This window comes from Oncorhynchus mykiss, chromosome 19, assembly GCF_013265735.2.
Source record: "Oncorhynchus mykiss isolate Arlee chromosome 19, USDA_OmykA_1.1, whole genome shotgun sequence".
In the NCBI taxonomy this organism is placed as follows: domain Eukaryota; kingdom Metazoa; phylum Chordata; class Actinopteri; order Salmoniformes; family Salmonidae; genus Oncorhynchus; species Oncorhynchus mykiss.
The window spans coordinates 23309697-23330183 of record NC_048583.1 but is presented as its reverse complement, the minus strand read 5'-3'; the positions used below and the strand labels follow the sequence as shown (position 1 = coordinate 23330183).

General features: G+C 40.8%; 1 protein-coding gene across 5 annotated transcripts; it reads left to right on the top strand.

Moving 5' to 3' along the window:
* The first annotated feature begins 2588 nt into the window (after window positions 1-2588).
* On the top strand, window positions 2589-10983 carry LOC100305151 (serine/threonine/tyrosine interacting protein). 5 transcript variants are annotated; one of them, XM_021573129.2, is made up of 12 exons: window positions 2589-2804; window positions 3185-3217; window positions 3362-3415; window positions 4295-4392; window positions 4502-4562; window positions 6090-6122; window positions 7531-7567; window positions 8578-8617; window positions 8767-8817; window positions 8933-9005; window positions 9189-9282; window positions 10436-10983. In XM_021573129.2, exons 1-12 carry the CDS (start codon window positions 2745-2747, stop codon window positions 10507-10509), a joined length of 708 nt encoding a protein of 235 aa, XP_021428804.1. In that variant the 5' UTR covers window positions 2589-2744; the 3' UTR covers window positions 10510-10983.
* Window positions 10984-20487: the final 9504 nt, after the last annotated feature.

Genomic DNA, 20487 nt, shown 5'->3' with positions numbered 1-20487 from the left:
TGAAGGCACAATGGTGTTGAACGCTGAGCTGTAGTCAATGAATAGCTTTCTCACATTGGTGTTCTTTTTGTCCAGGTGGGAAAGGGCAGTGTGGAGTGCAATAGAGATTGCATCATTTGGGGATCTGTTGGGGCGGTAGGCAAATTGGAGTGGGTCAGAGCCGATGTCGTACGCTTCAAACTTAGTCCTGTATTGACGCTTTGCCTGTTGGATGGAGGAGGGCATTCGTTGGAGGGTATAGCAGGATTTCTTATAAGTTTCAAGGAGCTCCTTGAAAGTGTCAGTTCTACCATTTAGCTCAGTGCGACTGTTGCCTGTAATCCATGGCTTCAGGTTGGGGTATGTACGTACGGTCACTGTGGGGACGACGTCATCGATGCACTTATTGATGAAGCCAATGACTTATGTGGTGTACTCCTCAATGCCATCGGAGGAATCCCGGAACATATTCCAGTCTGTGCTAGCAAAACAGTCCTGTACCTTAGCATCTGCTTCATCTGACCATTTTATTTTATTGATCTAGTCACTGGTGCGTCCTGCTTTCATTTTTGCTTGTAAGCAGGAATCAGGAGGATATAATTATTTTCAGATTTGCCAAATTAAGGTTGAGGGAGAGCTTTACATGCATCTCTGTGTGTGGAGTGAAGGTGGTCCAGAGTTTTTTTTCCCTCTGGTTGCACATTTAACATGCTGATAGAAATTTGGTTTCCCTGCATTAAAGTCCCCGGCAAATAGGAGCGTCGCCTCTAGGTGAGCGTTTTCTTGTTTGCTTATGGTGGAATATAGTGCCAGCCTCTGACTGTGGTGGTATGTAAACAGTTGTGAAAAATGCAGATGAAAACTCTCTCGGTAGATAGTGTGGTCTACAGCTTATCATGAGATACTCTACCTCAGGTGAGCAATAGCTCGAGACTTCCTTAGATATCGTGCACCAGCTGTTATTTACAAAATACATAGTGTGCCACCCTTTGTCTTACCAGAAGCCGCTGTTTTATCCTACCGGTGTAGCGTATAACCAGCCAGCTGTATGTTGATAGTGTCATCATTCAGCCACGACTCCGAGAAGCATAAGATATTACAGTTTTGAATGTCCCGTTGGTAGTTTAATCTTCTGAGTAGGTCATCTATTTCATTGTCCAAAGATTGCATGGTTGCTCGCAGAATGGAAAGAAGTGGGGGTTTATTCGATTGCCTACGAATTATCAGAAGGCAGCCCGCCCTCTGGACCCTTTTTCTCCACCTCCTCTTCACGTAAATCACGGGTATCTGCGCCTGTTCCCAAGAAAGCAGTATATCGTTCACGTCGGGCTCATCAGACTCATGAAAAGAAAAAAGGATTCTGCCAGTCCGTGGTGAGTAATCACGGTCCTGATATCCAGAAGTTATTTTCGGTCATAAGAGACTGTAGCGGCAACATTATGTACAAAATAAGTAAAAAAATAAGTTACAAACAACGCAAATAAACAAACAAAAAATACAATCGGTTGGGGGCACGTAAAACGTCTGCCTTCTCTGGCTCCATTGTTATGAAGGAAGTAGATATTTTGGCATTTATTGCTAAGGCGATAAACTGCAGAAGTAGATTAGGAGGCCCCCTATGGAGTCAGAATTTTCTGACCTCAACTGACCAAGACTCACCTCCAACAACACATACAACTTCACATAACTCTGCCCCAAAACAATTACAAATTATCTCAACCACTGGCATAGGGGCTTTTTAGGTGAGCACTGATGCCACCCTGTGATAAGCAGTGCCCACTTTGCAAAATATTTATCGCCTCTCCGGGGCGCTGTTGCAGTGACGCGGCGCTCCCCCAACATTCAAAAAAATAATCTAACATAAATCATGTAGCAGATATAGTATATATCTGTAGAAAGAGTATGTGGCCTTTTCTGTAGCCTACAGGCTGTAGATAAAATCTATGACAATGAAATGAGAGACAGTTTTTACATCATGCAGGTTTCTCTGATCAAATAGCCTAAACTAAATGGCTCCCATCAAATAAAAAAAGTGCTGACATGTTAACAAACAACATGCCCTAATAACAGGACAGGTCAAAGTAAAATGGAAAATATGGAATGGACAAACAGGCCTAAGTAGGGCTCTGAGTGTGTTTTGAGGGACTAAGGGTTTTACGTTTTTGCTTTGTATTTAGTTTTTAGTGAATTCCATTTTACGTTTTGGATATCCCTTTTTTTATTGGTCATCCGGGATCCTTGGGACATCCCTACCCTAACATTAACCATAGTCCTAACCCTGACCCTAATCTTAACCTTTTTAAATTTCAAATTCAGTGGGGGTAGGGATGTCCCAATGAACCATATAGCACCAAAGCTTTTTTAATTTCCAGCATCCAGTAGTGTGAGGAAATACACCGTTTGCCCTAAAACATCACCTGAGAAGAAGAATGGTTTCCACTAGTTACCATGAAAACAACCAGTTTTAGTCTTAATTTAAGTTTATGTTTTGGCATAATGTTAGCCGCGTGGTTAGGTTGAACGATAGGTTTAAAATCACATTTTAAGAAGATATTTGGTAGAAATGGGCGTGGTTAATGACTTTGTGGATGTGGTAACTAGTGACGAACGACATCTACGTAACTTTGGTCACGTGACTCCTCCGAGGGAGCAGCATGGTGGACATGAATACGCAACCTCAAAACAAACTCCTGCAATTATTCACTTAGCAAACCACGAAAACCGTGTGACAGGCCTAGGCCACGTCCGCCTGAGGTCACTGCAACATGGACGAGGATAATAAACTTCACTTCCCGTCCCTTCCTGCGTCAAAGGATGACCTAATGGTAAGCGCTAGCACGCAAGCTAACGCAGCTAGCAAATCATGAACAATTTAGCTAACTTGCGAGCATACTCAAAAACAGCCCATAACATGAACAAATTACTCTAATAACATGTAATCGCACTCGCTAAATTGGACTTTTAGCTAAATGTAATCATGAATGAAGCATTTTTCAAATGTTTGTTTGCTAGTTTGCTAACTAGCTAACCACATATCGCCAGTCGAAAGAGTTCAGCTGGCTGTCCCATTGGCAAGTGTAGCTTATGCTCGCTACAATAACACATCCAGGTAGGGGTATCTTGTGGCAGATGACTACTGACCGGCTAGAGAACTAGCTAACCAGTCAGTTAACATATTCCATTGTTTTTCTTATCTATTCCACAGGACTGGGCGTATCCAATGAGAAGAGAGATGCAGGTACCGTTTGCTTGTTGCCCTTTTGTCCCCAAAATTGAATTATTGTAAGGGGCACCAAAAGTGACTGCTGCTGAGTGATTAGCTATAGTAGCTAAATCATGTAATCTCATAATGATGTACCTAAAACCTGTTCATCTGTTTTAGGAAATTCTACCAGGCCTGTTTTTAGGTCCATACTCAGCTGCTATGAAAAGCAAGGTAATTTGGTATCCTGTAAATCTGCTGGGTTGGCTGTTCTTATCTGCTGAGGGCAGGTGTGGGTGCAGGCATTTGTTCCAGACTAGTCAAGCGGAAACTGTTTACTGTTTAAGAACCAAACGGAATGAAACTGGGAGGAAACTACCAAAGTATTTTTATTTAACCTTTTTTAGCTAGACAAGTCAGTTAAGAACAAATTCTTATTTACAATGACGGCCTACCCCAGCCAAACCCGGACGATGCTGGGCCAATTGTGCGCCGCCCTATGGGACTCCCAATCATGGCCGGATGTGATGCAGCCTAAATTCGAACCAGGTACTGCAGTGACGCCTCTTGCACTGAGATGCAGTGTCTTAGTCCACTCCGCCATAAGTAACGCTAATTTACAATAGACAACGTTTTGCAACAGAATTGGCGTAATGGTTACACCCCTGATTCAACCTGTCAAAGTCTTGACTATAGACTGGGTTTAGTTAATTACTAGAAGCAGGTGTGTTTCTGCTTGGCTAGATGAAAAGCCAGAACCCACACCGGCCCTCTACGTTGGTCATCGAAACATTGAAGGTCCTCAGCACGGTTTTCCGATAGTGATGGAACTTATGCTTACAAGTGTTTTAATGATCCTACAATGCGCCGAATAACAAATTACGTGTGTTGTTGGAGCATGTGTTGATACTGATAGGATCGAAAGAAAGGCAGGGCTGCTCTCTAATCAACCTTCTCCATTCAAATCTTACCTTGAAATTATGATTATTCCACAATATTAATGACGGATCAGCTCCTAGAGAGATGATTTTGGGAAACCGTGCCCTGGACTATAAAATAACAACATATTGTAGAATCTCAAAAAGTTAACCTATCTCTTTTGTTCTCTTTTAGCTTTCTGTCCTTGAAAGACAGGGGATAACGCACATGGTGTGTGTCCGCCAAGATATCGAGGCCAATTTTATAAAGCCCAACTTCCCACATAAATTTAGGTAAGCGACAAACTGAGAACAGGTACTTGTAGTGTTTATAACTCAGCCAATGACATCTCTCACTTAATTTATCAGCTAATTAATGTGGCCTGCTTTCTTCTGTTTTCAGATACCTCGTTTTAGATATTGCTGACAATCCTGTGGAAAACATAATTAGATATTTCCCTATGGTGAGTTTCAGCATATGTGGTGGATAATGTTACATAGTATTTCAGTCGGTCAATAAAAAAAGTGGTCAGCTGAAGCAGGTGCTAAGCTACAGGACTGTTTTGCTAGCACAGACTGGACTATGTTCCGGGATTCTTCTGATGGCATTGAGGAGTACACCACATCAGTCACTGGCTTCATCAATAAGTGCATCGATGACGTCGTCCCCACAGTGACTGTACGTACAATTGAAGTCGGAAGTTTACATATACTTAGGTTGGAGTCATTAAAACTCATTTTTCAACCACTCCACAAATTTCTTGTTAGCAAACTATAGTTTTGGCAAGTCTACTTTGTGCATGACACAAGTATTTTTTCCAATAATTGTTTAGACAGATTATTTCACTTATACTTCACTGTATCACAATTCCAGTGGATCAGAAGTTTACATGCAATAAGTTGACTGTGCCTTTAAACAGTTTGGAAAATTCCAGAAAACTATGTAATGGCTTTAGACCACGCAGCCGTCATACCGCTCAGGAAGGGGACATGTTCTGTCTCCTAGAGATGAATGTACTTTGGTGTCGAAAAGTACAAATCTATACCAGAACAACAGCAAAGGACCTTGTGGAGATACTTTTGTACCGGTTTCCTCCAGTATCTATATCCACAGTAAAATTTGTCCTGCATCATGTTGTGGGGGTACCTTGCTGCAGAAGGGACTGGTGTACGTCACAAAATAGATGTTATCATGAGGAAGTAAAATTATGTGGGTATATTGAAGCAGGCTTAAGTGGAAAAATGGCTTAAGAACAACAAAGTCAAGGTATTGGAGTGGCCATCACAAAGCCCTGACCACAAGCCTATAGAAAATGTGTGTGCAGAACTGAAAAAGCGTGTGTGAGCAAGGAGGCCTAGAAAACTGACTCATTTACACCAGCTCTGTCAGGAGGAATGGGCCAAAATTCACCCAACTTATTGTGGGAAGCTTGTTGAAGGCTACCCAAAACGTTTGACCCAAGTTAAACAATTTAAAGGCAATGCTACTAAATACTAATTGAGTGTATGTAAACTTCTGACCCACTGGGAAAGTGATGACAGAAATAAAAGCGGAAATAAATAATTCTCTCCACTATTATTCTGACATTACACATTCTTAGATCCTAACTGACCTAAGATGGATTTTTAACTAGGATTAAATGTCAGCAATTGTGAAAAACTGAGTTTAAATGTATTTGGCTAAGGTATATGTAAACTTTCGACTTCAACTGTACATACCCCAACCAGAAGCCATGGATTACAAGCAACATCCGCACTGAGCTGTTGGGTAGAGCTGCCGCTTTCAACGAGTCTAACCCGGGAAGCTAACCCGGGAAGCTTATAAGAAATCCCACAATGCCCTCAGAAGAACCGTCAATACTGGAATAAGATCGAATCTTACTGATGGATTACCAGGACGTGTACTCCGAGCATGCGCTGACCAACTGGCAAGGGTCTTCATTGACATTTTTAATCTCTCCCTGTCTGTAATACCAACTTTTTTCAAGCAGACCACCATAGTCCCTGTGCCCAAGAACACTAAGGTAACCTGCCTAAATTACTACCGACCCATAGCACTCACGTCTGTAACCATGAAGTGCTTTGAAAGGTCAGTCATCGCTCACATAGACACCATTATCCCAGAAACCCTAGACCCACTCCAATTTGCATACCGCCCCAACAGATCCATAAATTATGTAATCTCTATTGCACTCCACACTGCCCTTTCCCATCTGGACAAAAGGAACACCTGTGAGAATGCTATTCATTGACTACAGCTCAGCGTTCCACACCATAGTGCCTTCAATGCTCATCACTAAGCTAAGGACCCTGGGACTAAACACCTCCCTCTGCAACTGGATCCTGACGGGCCACCCCCGGGTGGTAAGGGTAGGTAACAACACATTTACCACGCTGATCCTCAACATGGGGGCCCCTCAGGGGTGCGTGCTCATTCTCCTCCTGTACTCCCTGTTCACTCATGACTGCATGGCCAGGCACGACTCCACCACCATCATTAAGTTTGCCGATGACACAACTGTAGTAGGCCTGATCACCGTCAACAATGAGACAGCCTATAGGGAGGAGGTTAGAGAACTGGCCGAGTGGTGCCAGGACAACAACCTCTCAACGTGATCAAGACAAAGCAGATGATTGTGGACTACAGGAAAAAGAGGACTGGGCATGCCCCCATTCTCATCGACGGGGCTGAAGTGGTGCAGGTTGAGAGCTTCAAGTTCCTTGGTGTCCAGTACACCAACAAACCATCGTGGTCCAAACACACCAAGACAATCGAGGGCACGACAAAGCCTATTCCTGCTCGGGAGACTGAAAATATGTGGCATGGGTCCTCAGATCCTCAATGTTCTACAGCTGCACCATTAAGAGTGGTTGCATCACTGACAGGTATGGCCTGCTCGGCCTCTATACCAGGCGGTGTCCGAGGAAGGCCCTGAAAATTGTCAGAATCCAGCCACCCTAGTCATAGACTGTTCTCTCTGCTACCGCATGGCAAGCGGTACCGGAGTGCCAAGTCTACGTCCAAAAGGCTTCTTCCCCCAACCCATAAGACTCCTGAACAACTGATCAAATGGCTACCCAGACTATTTGCATTGCCCACCTACGCTGCTGCTACTCTATTTATAATCTATGCATAGTCACTTTAACTACCGACATGTACATGTTACCTCAATTACCTTGACTACCGGCGCATTGAATCTGTACCTGTACCCCTGTATATAGCCTCGCTATTGTTATTTTACCACTGCTCTTTAATTATTTGTTCCTGTTATTTTTCATTTTTTTTACTTAACCAACAATGCAGTTAATTTGTTTGTTTAGGGCTTATAAGTAAGCATTTCACTACAAGGTGTTGTATTCGGCACATGTGACTACAATTTGATTTGATTTGCCCTGTCATGTTAAAATGTATATATTTTCCTCTCTCCACAGATTAAAGAATTTATTGATGACTGTTTAGCCAGTGGAGGTAATAAACATTTATTTAATTGAATAGTATCTTGTCTTTAGAATTTAGTTGCAATAAACTGTGTGCGTACAACAGTGTGCGGGTACTTTTACTTCAATGTTACATTTCTTGTACCCTGCACCTTGAGAATTGTTGGAATTTGCAGTACTATACAGTACTTGTGAACTCTTTACAATATACACTACTGTTCAAAAGTTTGGGGTCACTTAGAAATGCAACTTTTTTTGTCTGTTTAAAATAACTTCAAATTTATCAGAATTACAAGGTAGACATTGTTAATGTTGTAAATAATTGGTGTAGCTGGAAACGGTTTATTTTTATGGAGTATCTGCCAGTTTTAGGACTTGTGAGGCATCTGTTTCTCAAACTAGGCGCTCTAATGTACTTGTCCTCTTGCTCAATTGTGCATTGGGGACTCCCACTCTTTCTATTCTGGTTAGGGACAGTTTGCGCTGTTCTGGGAAGGGAGTAGTACACAGTGTTGTACCAGATCTTCAGTTTCTTGGCCATTTCTTGCATGGAATAGCCTTCATTTCTCAGAACAAGAATAGACTGATGAGTTTCAGAAAAGTTATTTGTTTCTAGCCATTTTGAGCCTGTAATCGAACCCACAAATGCTGATGCTCCAGATATTCAACTAGTCTAAAGAAGGCCAGTTTTATTCCTCCTTAATTCAGAACTACAGTTTTCAGCAGTGCTAACATAATTGCAACGGGGTTTCCTAATGATCAACATTAGCCTTTTAAAATTATAAACTTGGATTAGCTAACACATGCCATTGGAACACAGAAGTGATGGTTGCTGATATTGGGCCTATGTAGATATGCCATAAATCAGCTGTTTCCAGCTACAATAGTCAATAACAACATTAACCATGTCTACACTATTTCTGATCAATTTGATGTTTTAATGGACAAACAATGTGCCTTTCAAAAACAAGGGGATTTATAAGTGACCCAAACTTTTGAACAGTAGTGTATATTGACTCTGTCCTTGTCTTGTTCACATAGGAAAGGTACTAGTTCATGGAAACGCAGGGATATCAAGAAGGTTTGTCACATCTCATGTTAAAGATTCGATTTTTAATAGATCCTTAGTGTTTGAAAATACTCTTCTTGCCTGCTTGAGTATTGATCTTGCTTGATCTTCCTGTTAGACAAGTATTACTCTCAATCACAATTATTGTCTTGTCCTTTCAGCGCTGCCTTAGTTATTGCATACCTTATGGAGACATTTGGCATAAAGTACAGGTAAGACCGTTCAACAAACCAAGCAGGTTTCATTTATTGCAGAGACACTGTCCAGATGCATTGTGACCAAATATCTAGTAACATGTCCTTCTGAAATGTGCTGGTTCTTCTACAGGGATGCTTTCAGCCACGTTCAGGAGAGGAGATTCTGCATCAACCCTAACGTGGGCTTTGTGCATCAATTACAGGTAGGGTCCTGTGTATCAAGTCGTGAACTCATAATCTTTCAAACAGCTCTGATCACTGAGATTACATGAGGCATGTCTTGTATGGTTTTCAACTTTACAAATGTGTCAGATGGATGTCTGCTTAAAATTCTGTCTGAATGGTTTGTAATGCAGCGCTCCATCTCTTGATGATGTGTATTCCAGGAATATGAAGCGATCTACTCAGCTAAACTAACTATCAAGATGATGTCACCAATACAGCTGGGCAGATCGTTCTCCCTGCATGCTGGAATGCCAGGTCAGTGTGTGCATCTTCCATTCATGTTACAGTTACAGGAACCTGGGCTCATTCCACGCTTACCATACACGTCTGTGTCACCGTGAGTGCATTTTAAGATGACTTACCAACAGCCTAGAAAGTCCTCGATTGCAGTCGGCGGAGGTTCTTATGTACAGACAACACATTTAGTGGTTTTCCAACCGCAAAGCTCATAGCAACAGGGCAGCGTCAAAATACCCACCGTTGTTCAATAGAGGTTTTAGTTAGAGAAGAGTTTATTGTGACATTCTACCACCCTATATCGTCCAACAACACATTAAGAACACTCACAAACTAAATATCATATTGTGGTAAGAGGTCTCTCAAATATCACATTTGTTTGGATCCACTATAGCAGGGGTACTCAAGTACTATTTGAGAAGTTCCTGTCACACACCTTTCCTAGGTGGCAAACCCCCACTCGAAACCCATGTGACCCAAACTGTTCACAGCCCTGTTGGCGGAGATAGAATTATTAATTTTAAAGTTAATTTCCTGCAATTCTACACATTTTCCATGCCTTATGAGTGTTTATATGATATCGGGTTGAAGTCCGACCGCGGTCTGCCAGTAGAGTATATGGGGGCACTACAGCTTATAAATCGTGGCAAATTATTCTTATTCAGGTTCACGTAGGTCAAGCTAAACACCCTAATTAATGATTGGGGGACAATTGTGCTTTCCACAATAGCTGCAGGGTGCAGTGGATGAGGAGCAACTGCAGACTCTTGAAGCGACTTAAATCAAAACGGCATGACCGCCAATCATGTGGTTTATGCAGTCGACTTGTAGGCTCAACTTTTATCCCTGTATTGCAATATGCATTGAAAGAAGTTGATCAGCAACTGAGCTGAATTGATGCTCTCATAAGTGCCCAAAGATAAGCGATTCTTTCCCATGAAATTCAGGTGTTTACACAAAGTTTATTAAAGGGATACTTCGGTAATTTCCTACTTACCCAGATTCAGACAAACTCACAGATACCATTTTTATGACTCTGCGTGCAGTTTGAAAAAAATGTAAGGTAGCATATTGTACCGAAGTATCCCTTTTAAGTTCACCACCAGTCACTGCTATCTTTCCCTTTCTTTATTTCTGGTTGTTTGACCCTTTGAATGTCTGTACTTCTCAGGCAGCCTGAAACGAAGCCTGGAAGAAGACGAGGACTTCGGGGGAATGCAGGTCACTGCTGCACAGAACGGATAGGTTTATTATGCAGATAGCAGTGTCTTTGCATACAGTGCACTCTTTTTTTAAAAACATTTTTATTGGGATTAAAAATGTAAATATTTCAACTTTTCTAAAGGTGGGGGATTGGGTTCGCTTCCTGACGTCTGAGACCAAAGGGAGGGGGGTACAGTTTCATAAGTGATTATTATTTTTTGCTGTATGCACTGTTTTTTGCAGTTTTATACTATTTAAAGCATTTTGCATTTTCAGCGGGACAGTATTGCAATAATGCACTTTTGATACTTGATTTGTTATTTCTCGCCAGAAGGTGGCAGTTGGCGTAAGGGACAGTAATAGAAAGTCAATGCCCTATGGAGAGATGGAGGCCCACATTTGGGAGTGTTGGACAGAGATCAGGCTTAAAATGTGATGTTATTTAAATGAAAGGGAGAGAAAAAAGCTTGCCAGAGAATTAACGACCCACTGCTCAATAAACAGACGGCTAACATGCCTGTTGTACTGTCATTTCTAGATTATCAACTTAACACTATTATGGAAGTTTACGTAAAAGTCAATGCACCCAAGTAGTATAAGTCAGGTTTTTGTATTTCGAGCAATAGACAAAGTAACAACCAGTCTAATGTTTAAAAAGTATTTATTTGCATTTTACATAGAATGTATTCTTATAATTAAATGATAAAATACAAATGTCTGCAGTTAAGACTACTGAAAATAAGGTTGAATAAATAAGCTTTCACTACAATAACATTTAATTTACCCCACACAAATATACATGGCAATTCTTTGATATCTGATACCAAATGTACTGTAGCTATGTAGTTTATGGGACAGAATTCCCTCTTGATTACAAACTTCCTGAGGGCTGAAATAACCAGTAACTAATACAACCCATGTCAAATCAAATTGTATTTGTCACATGCGCCGAATACAACCGGTGTACAGTCGTCGCCAACGGTTTTGAGAATGACACAAATATTAATTTTCACAAAGTCTGCTGCCTCAGTTTGTATGATGGCAATTTGCATATACTCCAGAATGTTATGAAGAGTGATCAGATGAATTGCAAAGTCCCTCTTCGCCATGCAAATGAACTGAATCCCCAAAAAACATTCCCACTGCATTTCAGCCCTGCCACAAGACGACCAGCTGACATGTCAGTGATTCTCTCGTTAACACAGGTGTGAGTGTTGATGAGGACAAGGCTGGAGATCACTCTGTCATGCTGATTGAGTTTGAATAACAGGCTGGAAGCTTCAAAAGGAGGGTGGTGCTTGGATTCATTGTTCTTCCTCTGTCAACCATGGTTAACTGCAAGGAAACACATGCCGTCATCATTGCTTTGCACAAAAAGGGCTTCACAGGCAAGGATTATGCTGCCAGTAAGATTGCACTTAAATCAACCATTTATCGGATCATCAAGAACTTCAAGGAGAGCGGTTCAACTGTTGTGATAAGGCTTCAGGACACCCAAGAAAGTCCAGCAAGCGCCAGGACCGCCTTCTAATGTTGATTCAGCAGCGGGATCGGGGCACCGCCAACACAGAGCTTGCTCAGGATTGGCAGCAGGCAGGTGTGAGTGCATCTGCACGCACAGTGAGGTGAAGACTTTCGGAGGATGGTCTGGTGTCAAGAAGGGCAGCAAAGAAGCCAGACTGATATTCTGCAAAGGGTACAGGGATTGGACTGCTGAGGACTGGGGTAAAGTCATTTTCTCTGATGAATCCCCTTTCCGATTGTTTGGGGCATCCGGAAAAAAGCTTGTCCGGAGAAGACAAGGTGAGCTCTACCATCAGTCCCGTGTCATGCCAACAGTAAAGCATCCTGAGACCATTAATGTGTGGGGTTGATTCTCAGCCAAGGGAGTGGGCTCACTCACAATTTTTCCTAAGAACACAGCCATGAATAAAGAATGGTACCAACACATCCACCGAGAGCAACTTCTCCCAACCATCCAGGAACAGTTTGGTGACGAACAATGCCCTTTCCAGCATGATGGAGCACCTTGCCATAAGGCAAAAGTGACAACTAAGTGGCTCGAGGAACAAAACATAGATATTTTGGGTCCATGGCCAGGAAACTACCCCAGACCTTAATCACATTGAGAATTTGTGGTCAATCCTCAAGAGGCGGGTAGACAAACAAAAACCCACAAATTCTGATGAACTCCAAGCATTGATTATGCAAGAATGGGCTGCCATCAGTCAGGATGTGGCCCAGAAGTGAATTGACAGCATGCCAGGGTGGATTGCAGAGGTCTTGAAAAAGAAGTGTCAACACTGCAAATGTTGACTCTTTGCATCAACTTCATGTAATTGTCAATAAAAGCCTTTGCCACGTATGAAATGCTTGTAATTATACTTCAGTATTCCATAGTAACATCTGACCAAAATATCTAAAGACACTGAAGCAAGAAACTTTGTGGAAATTAATATTTGTCATTCTCAAAACTTTTGGCCATGACTGTAGTCCTTACCATGAAATGCTTACTTTATACAAGCCCTTAACCAACAATGCCGTTCAGGGAATGGAGTTAAGAAAATATTTTCCAAAACTAAATTTGGGGGGGGGGACGAATGGAAGAATCACATATGTATACAGTTGAAGTCGGAAGTTTACATACACCTTAGTCAAATACATGTAAACTCAGTTATTCACAATTTGACATTTAGTCCTGTTTACAGTCAGATTATTTCACTTAATCACAATTCCAGTGGGTCAGAAGTTTAAATACACTAAGTTGACTGTGCCTTTAAACAGCTTGGAAAATGTCAGAAAATTATGTCATGGCTTTAGAAGCTTCTGTTAGGCTAATTGACATAATTTGAGTCAATTGGAGGTGTACCTGTGGATGTATTTCAAGGCCTACCTTCAAACTCGGTGCCTCTTTGCTTGACATCAAGGGAAAATCAAAAGAAATCAGCCAAGACCTCAGGAATTTTTTTGTAGACCTCCAGAAGTCTGGTTCATCCTTGGGAGCAATTTTCTAAATGCCTGAAGGTACCACATACCAACAATAGTATGCATGTATGAACACCATGGGACCACGCAGCTGTCATACCGCTCAAGAAGGAGACGTGTTCTGTCTCCTAGAGATGAACGTACTTTGGTGCAAAAAGTGCACATCAATCCCAGAACACCAGCAAAGGACATTGTGAAGATGTTGGTGGAAACCAGTACAAAAGTATCTATATCCACAGTTAAACAAGTCCTATATCGACATAACCTGAAAGGCCGCTCAGCAAGGAAGAAGCCACTGCTCCAAAACCGCCATAACAAGCCAGGCTACGGTTTGCAACTGCACATGGGGACAAAGATCGTACTTTTTGGAGAAATGTCCTCTGGTCTGGTGAAACAGAACTACAAAAATATAAGCTGAAATAAATAGTTCTCTCTACTATTATTCTGACATTTCACATTCTTAAAATAAAGTGGTGATCCTAACTGACCTAAAATAGGGAATTTTTACTAGGATTAAATGTCAGGAATTGTGAAAAACTTGAGTTTAAATGTATTTGGCTAAGGTGTATGTAAACTTCCGACTTCAACTGTATTTGCTGAACAAAAATATAAACACAACATGTAAAGTGTTGGTTTCATGAGCTGAAATAAAAGATCCCAGAAATGTTCTATACTATACGCATGAAAAACGTTTTCCTCAAAAAAAATCAGTTTGTTTACATACCTGTTAGTGAGCATTTCTCCTTTGCCAAGACAATCCATTATGTGGATATGTGTGAGTGTATTGTGATGGAAGGTGGGGTGTGTGTTTTTTGTGTTTTGGAATTTGTGGAGGTAAGTGAGTAAAATTGGTTGCAAAAGCCAGAGCCGATTTGTGTGTGTCTGTGAGCAGGAGTTGTGACAGAGCGCTTTCAATGTTGTGCATACATGGGATATACATTTAAAATAGATTATAAATACAGTATAAATGATTTATTTAGTGTCCAATCATGATGGAACGCTCCCCAACCCTATACACCCTCCTGGGCGATCCACACACTAAGGAGAAGTCCTTATCTGTTTCATAGGTCTACTGCAAATAGCCTATATGCAGCCAAGATGGAACGATAAATGCGTTCAGAGACCCACTAAAGCAACACTGCCCCCCCGAGTCTGAGCCTGCCTGGCAGGGTTGGTCCAACAAAGCCAAAGCCCCAAGTTGGGTGAGCATAATATACAAGCTGCTAACGAGAACCTTGATGACCCAGGTAATATTTTGTGCCACAATACTTTGTCAAATACAAAGTCAATCCTGGTTATAGGTAACAATCCTTTGTATGGACTGCCAACATTATTACACATATTGTTCATTAATTGTAGAAATAAATGGAGATATGCAAGAGTTTTAATATATAGACATTTTTTAAATAACTATACAATAGAATTGAGGTGAGTGCTTTTGGAAACGCTTTTGGCAGTTAAACTGCTTCTGTTCTGTAGGTGGCACTTTTTAAAGGATGGGTCCCCACCTCTCAAACGCCCTAGGATACAGGTGGACGGGTGGTCTGCCAGTCACTGGAATGACAATCCAACTTGGGATGGGGGGAGGTTTTAGAGGGTGTAATAGTGGAGAACAATTGGAGATTTATTCAGTGGCAGTGCAAAAACCATGGTACAGCTATATGGACACTCAATCATTATGTTACTTTTTAATTGAAAGTTTACAAACATATATTATGATAAATAGAATTGAAACTTGTATTGCATTATTGTAAATGGTGAAATAAGTATAGCCAGTTATAATTGTAATGGCTTAGCAGATAATAAAAGACAATTAGTATTTACCTGGCTAAAATAGAAGGAATATAATATATATTGTTTACAGGAAACTCATTAAACAATTTTAGATGAAGTTGTGTGGAGAAAGGACTGGGAGGGGGCGAAATATACACTACCGGTCAAAAGTTTTAGAACTCCTACTCATTGAAAGGTTTTTCTTTATTTTTACTATTTTTATATTGTAGAATAATAGTGAAGACTTCAAAACTATGAAATAACACATATGTAATGAAATAACACATATATTAAACAAATCAAAATATATTTTATATTTGAGATTCTTCAAATAGCCACCCTTTGCCTTGATGATTGCCAAGAGTGTGCAAAGCTTTCTCTCAACCAGCTTCACCTGGAATACTTTTCCAACGATCTTGAGGGAGTTCCCACATATGCTGAGCACTTGTTGGCTGCTTAACCTGACTAAGTTACACCAGCTCTGTCAGGAGGAATGGGCCGAAATTCACCCAACTTATTGTGGGAAGCTTGTGGAAGGCTACCCGAAATGTTTGACCCAAGTTAAACAATTTAAAGGCAATGCTACCAAATACTAATTGAGTGTATTTGAAGTTGACTTGAAGTCAACTTGACTTGAAGTTGTTTAAAGGCACAGTCAACTTAGTGTATGTAAACTTCTGACCCACTGGAATTGTGATACAGTGAATTATAAGTGAAATAATCTGACTGTAAACAATTGTTGGAAAAATGATTGTGTCATGCACAAAGTAGATGTCCGAACCGACTTGCCAAAACTATAGTTTATTAACAAGACATTTGAGGAGTGGTTGAAAAATGAGTTTTAATGACTCCAATCTAAGTGTATGTTTTGCCACATTTCAGGTTTCAAACATAAAGATATAAAACTGTATTTTTTTGTGAAGAATCAACAACAAGTCGGACACAATCATGAAGTGGAACGACATTTATTGGATATTTCAAACTTTTTTAACAAATCAAAAACTGAAAAATTGGGCGTGCAAAATTATTCAGCCCCCTTAAGTTAATACTTTGTAGCGCCACCTTTTGCTGCGATTACAGCTGTAATCGCTTGGGGTATGTCTCTATCAGTTTTGCACATCGAGAGACTGACATTTTTTCCCATTCCTCCTTGCAAAACAGCCCGAGCTCAGTGAGGTTGGATGGAGAGCATTTGTGAACAGCAGTTTTCAGTTCTTTCCACAGATTCTCGATTGGATTCAGGTCTGGACTTTGACTTGGCCATTCTAACACCTGGATATGTTTATTTTTGAACCATTCCATTGTAGATTTTGCTTTATGTTTTGGATCATTGTCTTGTTGGAAGACAAATCTCCGTCCCAGTCTCAAGGCTTTTGCAGACTCCATCAGGTTTTCTTCCAGAATGGTCCTGTATTTGGCTCCATCCATCTTCCCATCAATTTTAACCATCGTCCCTGTCCCTGCTGAAGAAAAGCAGGCCCAAACCATGATGCTGCCACCATCATGTTTGACAGTGGGGATGGTGTGTTCAGCTGTGTTGCTTTTACGCCAAACATAACATTTTGCATTGTTGCCAAAAAGTTCCATTTTGGTTTCATCTGACCAGAGCACCTTCTTCCACATGTTTGGTGTGTCTCCCAGATGGCTTGTGGCAAACTTTAAACAACACTTTTTATGGATATCTTTAAGAAATGGCTTTCTTCTTGCCACTCTTCCATAAAGGCCAGATTTGTGCAATATACGACTGATTGTTGTCCTATGGACAGAGTCTCCCACCTCAGCTGTAGATCTCTGCAGTTCATCCAGAGTGATCATGGGCCTCTTGGCTGCATCTCTGATCAGTCTTCTCCTTGTATGAGCTGAAAGTTTAGAGGGACGGCCAGGTCTTGGTAGATTTGCAGTGGTCTGATACTCCTTCCATTTCAATATTATCGCTTGCACAGTGCTCCTTGGGATGTTTAAAGCTTGGGAAATATTTTTGTATCCAAATCCGGCTTTAAACGTCTTCACAACAGTATCTCGGACCTGCCTGGTGTGTTCCTTGTTCTTCATGATGCTCTCAGCGCTTTTAACGGACCTCTGAGACTATCACAGTGCAGGTGCATTTATACAGAGACTTGATTACACACAGGTGGATTGTATTTATCATCATTAGTCATTTAGGTCAACATTGGATCATTCAGAGATCCTCACTGAACTTCTGGAGAGAGTTTGCTGCACTGAAAGTAAAGGGGCTGAATAATTTTGCACGCCCAATTCTTCAGTTTTTGATTTGTTAAAAAAGTTTGAAATATCCAATAAATGTCGTTCCACTTCATGATTGTGTCCCACTTGTTGTTGATTCTTCACAAAAAAATACAGTTTTATATCTTTATGTTTGAAGCCTGAAATGTGGCAAAAGGTTGCAAAGTTCAAGGGGGCCGAATACTTTCGCAAGGCACTGTACATACAGTTGAAGTCGACTGTTTACATACACTTAGGTTGGAGTCATTAAAACTAGTTTTTCAACCACTACACAAATTTCTTGTTACTATAGTTTTGGAAAGTCGGTTAGGACATTTAGCCAATTTACCAGTCGGTTTGATTGAGTGTGTGGACAGGTTTCTTTTATACAGGTAACGAGTTCAAATAGGTGCAGTTAATACAGGTAATGAGTGCAGAACAGGAGGGCTTCTTAAAGAAAAACTAACAGGTCTGTGAGAGACGGAATTCTTACTGGTTGGTAGGTGATCAAATACTTATGTCATGCAATAAAATGCAAATTAATTACTTAAAAATCATACAATGTAATTTTCTGGATTTTTGTTTTAGATTCCATCTCCCACAGTTAAGTGTACCTATGATTACAGACCTCTACATGCTTTGTAAGTAGGAAAACCTGCAAAATCGGCAGTGTATCAAATACACTGCTCAAAAAAATAAAGGGAAGACTAAAATAACACATCCTAGATCTGAATGCCAGACGTGTCCCCCTGCTTAAGCCAGTACCTGTCCAGGCCCGTCTGAAGTTTGCTAGAGAGCATTTGGATGATCCAGAAGAAGATTGGGAGAATGTCATATGGTCAGATGAAACCATCTGCATTGAGGAATTGGCCAAAATATCAGCAACAATGTGTGAAAACCTTGTTAAGACTTACAGAAAACGTTTGACCTCTGTCATTGCCAACAAAGGGTATATAACAAAGGGTATATTTTTCTCATTTTGTCTGTCATAGTTGAAGTGTACCTATGATGAAAATTACAGGCCTCTCTTATCTTTTTAAGTGGGAGAACTTGTACAATTGGTGGCTAACTAAATACTTTTTTGCCCCACTGTATCCCACAGTATGGCATTTAGCCAAATAATCCTACATTAGATAGCTTTATCCTTGTCAAACCTCATTCAAAAGGGTCGGTCTCTAGACTTTATGATGTGCTGCAGACCCACATAGAGGTATCTACAGACACTGTTAAAAGGGCTTGGGAGCAGGAACTTGGTTCAGAAATCTCAGATGAGGACTGGGTAGAAGCTCTCAGGAATATAAACCACAGTTCCGTAAATGCCAGACACAACCCTGTTCAGTTTAAGGTGATACACAGGTTACGTTACTCAAAACTGCATAAAATATTCCTGGACACCTCACCACTGTGTGAGAGGTGCAAGCAGGGTGAGGGGACGTTGGCCCACTTATTTTGGACATGTCCTAAGTTACATGCTTACTGAGCTCTCATTTTTGATTACTTATCTAAAGCCTTTGATAGAGTTATCGCCCCAGACCCATTGATCACTCAGTTGATGGGAATAACCAGGAAGGCAAAGCTGTCTCTCTTTGTACTCTATTAGCCAAAAAACAAAACACAAAATACAGTACATTTGTATTTTTGAAAACAACAGAAAAATAGCCTCACAGTAGAGTGGGATGATTGTATATTTTATATTCAAAATATAGGGTACAAAAATGTACCATTATACAAGGTTATCTGCACATGTACCCATCAGTACCATGTGAGATTATGTGTACCTCTAAATGTACATTATGTGTATTTTGATATTTTTTTACCCCAGGGAACAATTTGTACCCTATCCGTACCCTTATATATCATTTTTTTGTTGCTTTTCCATTATATTTTTTTACCACTGATATGTTACAGAGCTGTGAATTCAGGGGGTGTTAATAGACTACTTAAAGGGATAGTTCTCCCAAAACGTTTGCCAGCATTTTCATGTCGTAAAGACCAGGGACGCAATTAGCAGGACGCAACGTTTTGGAACGTTCAGATAGAAATAGGCTATGTAGAACAAACATGCCTCTCTAACATGTAGAATAAGGAATCACATATGCATGGCATTTCAATCTGCAACATTCGAGAATGTTTGGCAACTGAACATGGCCCAGCTGGCCATGTTCCACGTCATGATTGGTTACTCTCCCTTTAATTAATAAAACAGATGAGAGAAAGGGGGTTAAATGTCTAGCACACTGTAGCACAGTCCTCAGTATGTCTGCTTAGAACAGCCCCTTGTAGAATGCATACAAAAAACCAATATGATCCATGTAGAGTTTCAGATTCACAACAATGTCCATTCCTGGTGGAAAAAGGCTGAGAAGGACAGAGAAAAAAGCTTCACGGCTTCAAAGTGACACAGCATCAGGTGATTTTATTGATTTTGTTTCACATCATAACTTTAAAAAATGATCAGTGCTGTAGAATAACATTATAATATTCAGCCCTGTGTAGTCTAGTGATTAGTCTTTTCTCCAGGTAGAAGTTTGAGTTTATTAACATCGAAGACAGTTACTTGGAGAAGAAGGCGGCAAAGCAGAACCAAGGCAATTAAGTGGAGCAGCTATATAAAGTGGTGGGAACTCCAGTTAAGATATGCGTAGTCTGATCCCCATAAAGAATCACATTAAAACAGTAAAAAACACCAAGCCTGGTCCCGGAATGGTTTGTGCTGTCAGGCCATGACAACAATCATATTGTTGGCTATAAAGCACAAACAGATCTGGGATCAGGCTAGAAAACATTCCTCCTTGCTTTCAGTTCCAACACACAAGCACCATCACCTAGGAATCCATGCCAATAGCTCACACTGTGATTTAAGGTCAACATTTGAAGGTGAACATGAACTGTAGCCTACTGTGGATGAAGTCACTGTATTGTGTGCGTGCAACTTCTCGAGTTGGCTTGAAAAACCACCAACATCAATCAATCAACGGGAAAATCTTAATCGCCACCATTCGGTTTGGGTTGGGCAACATTGGACAAATGTTTCAACAC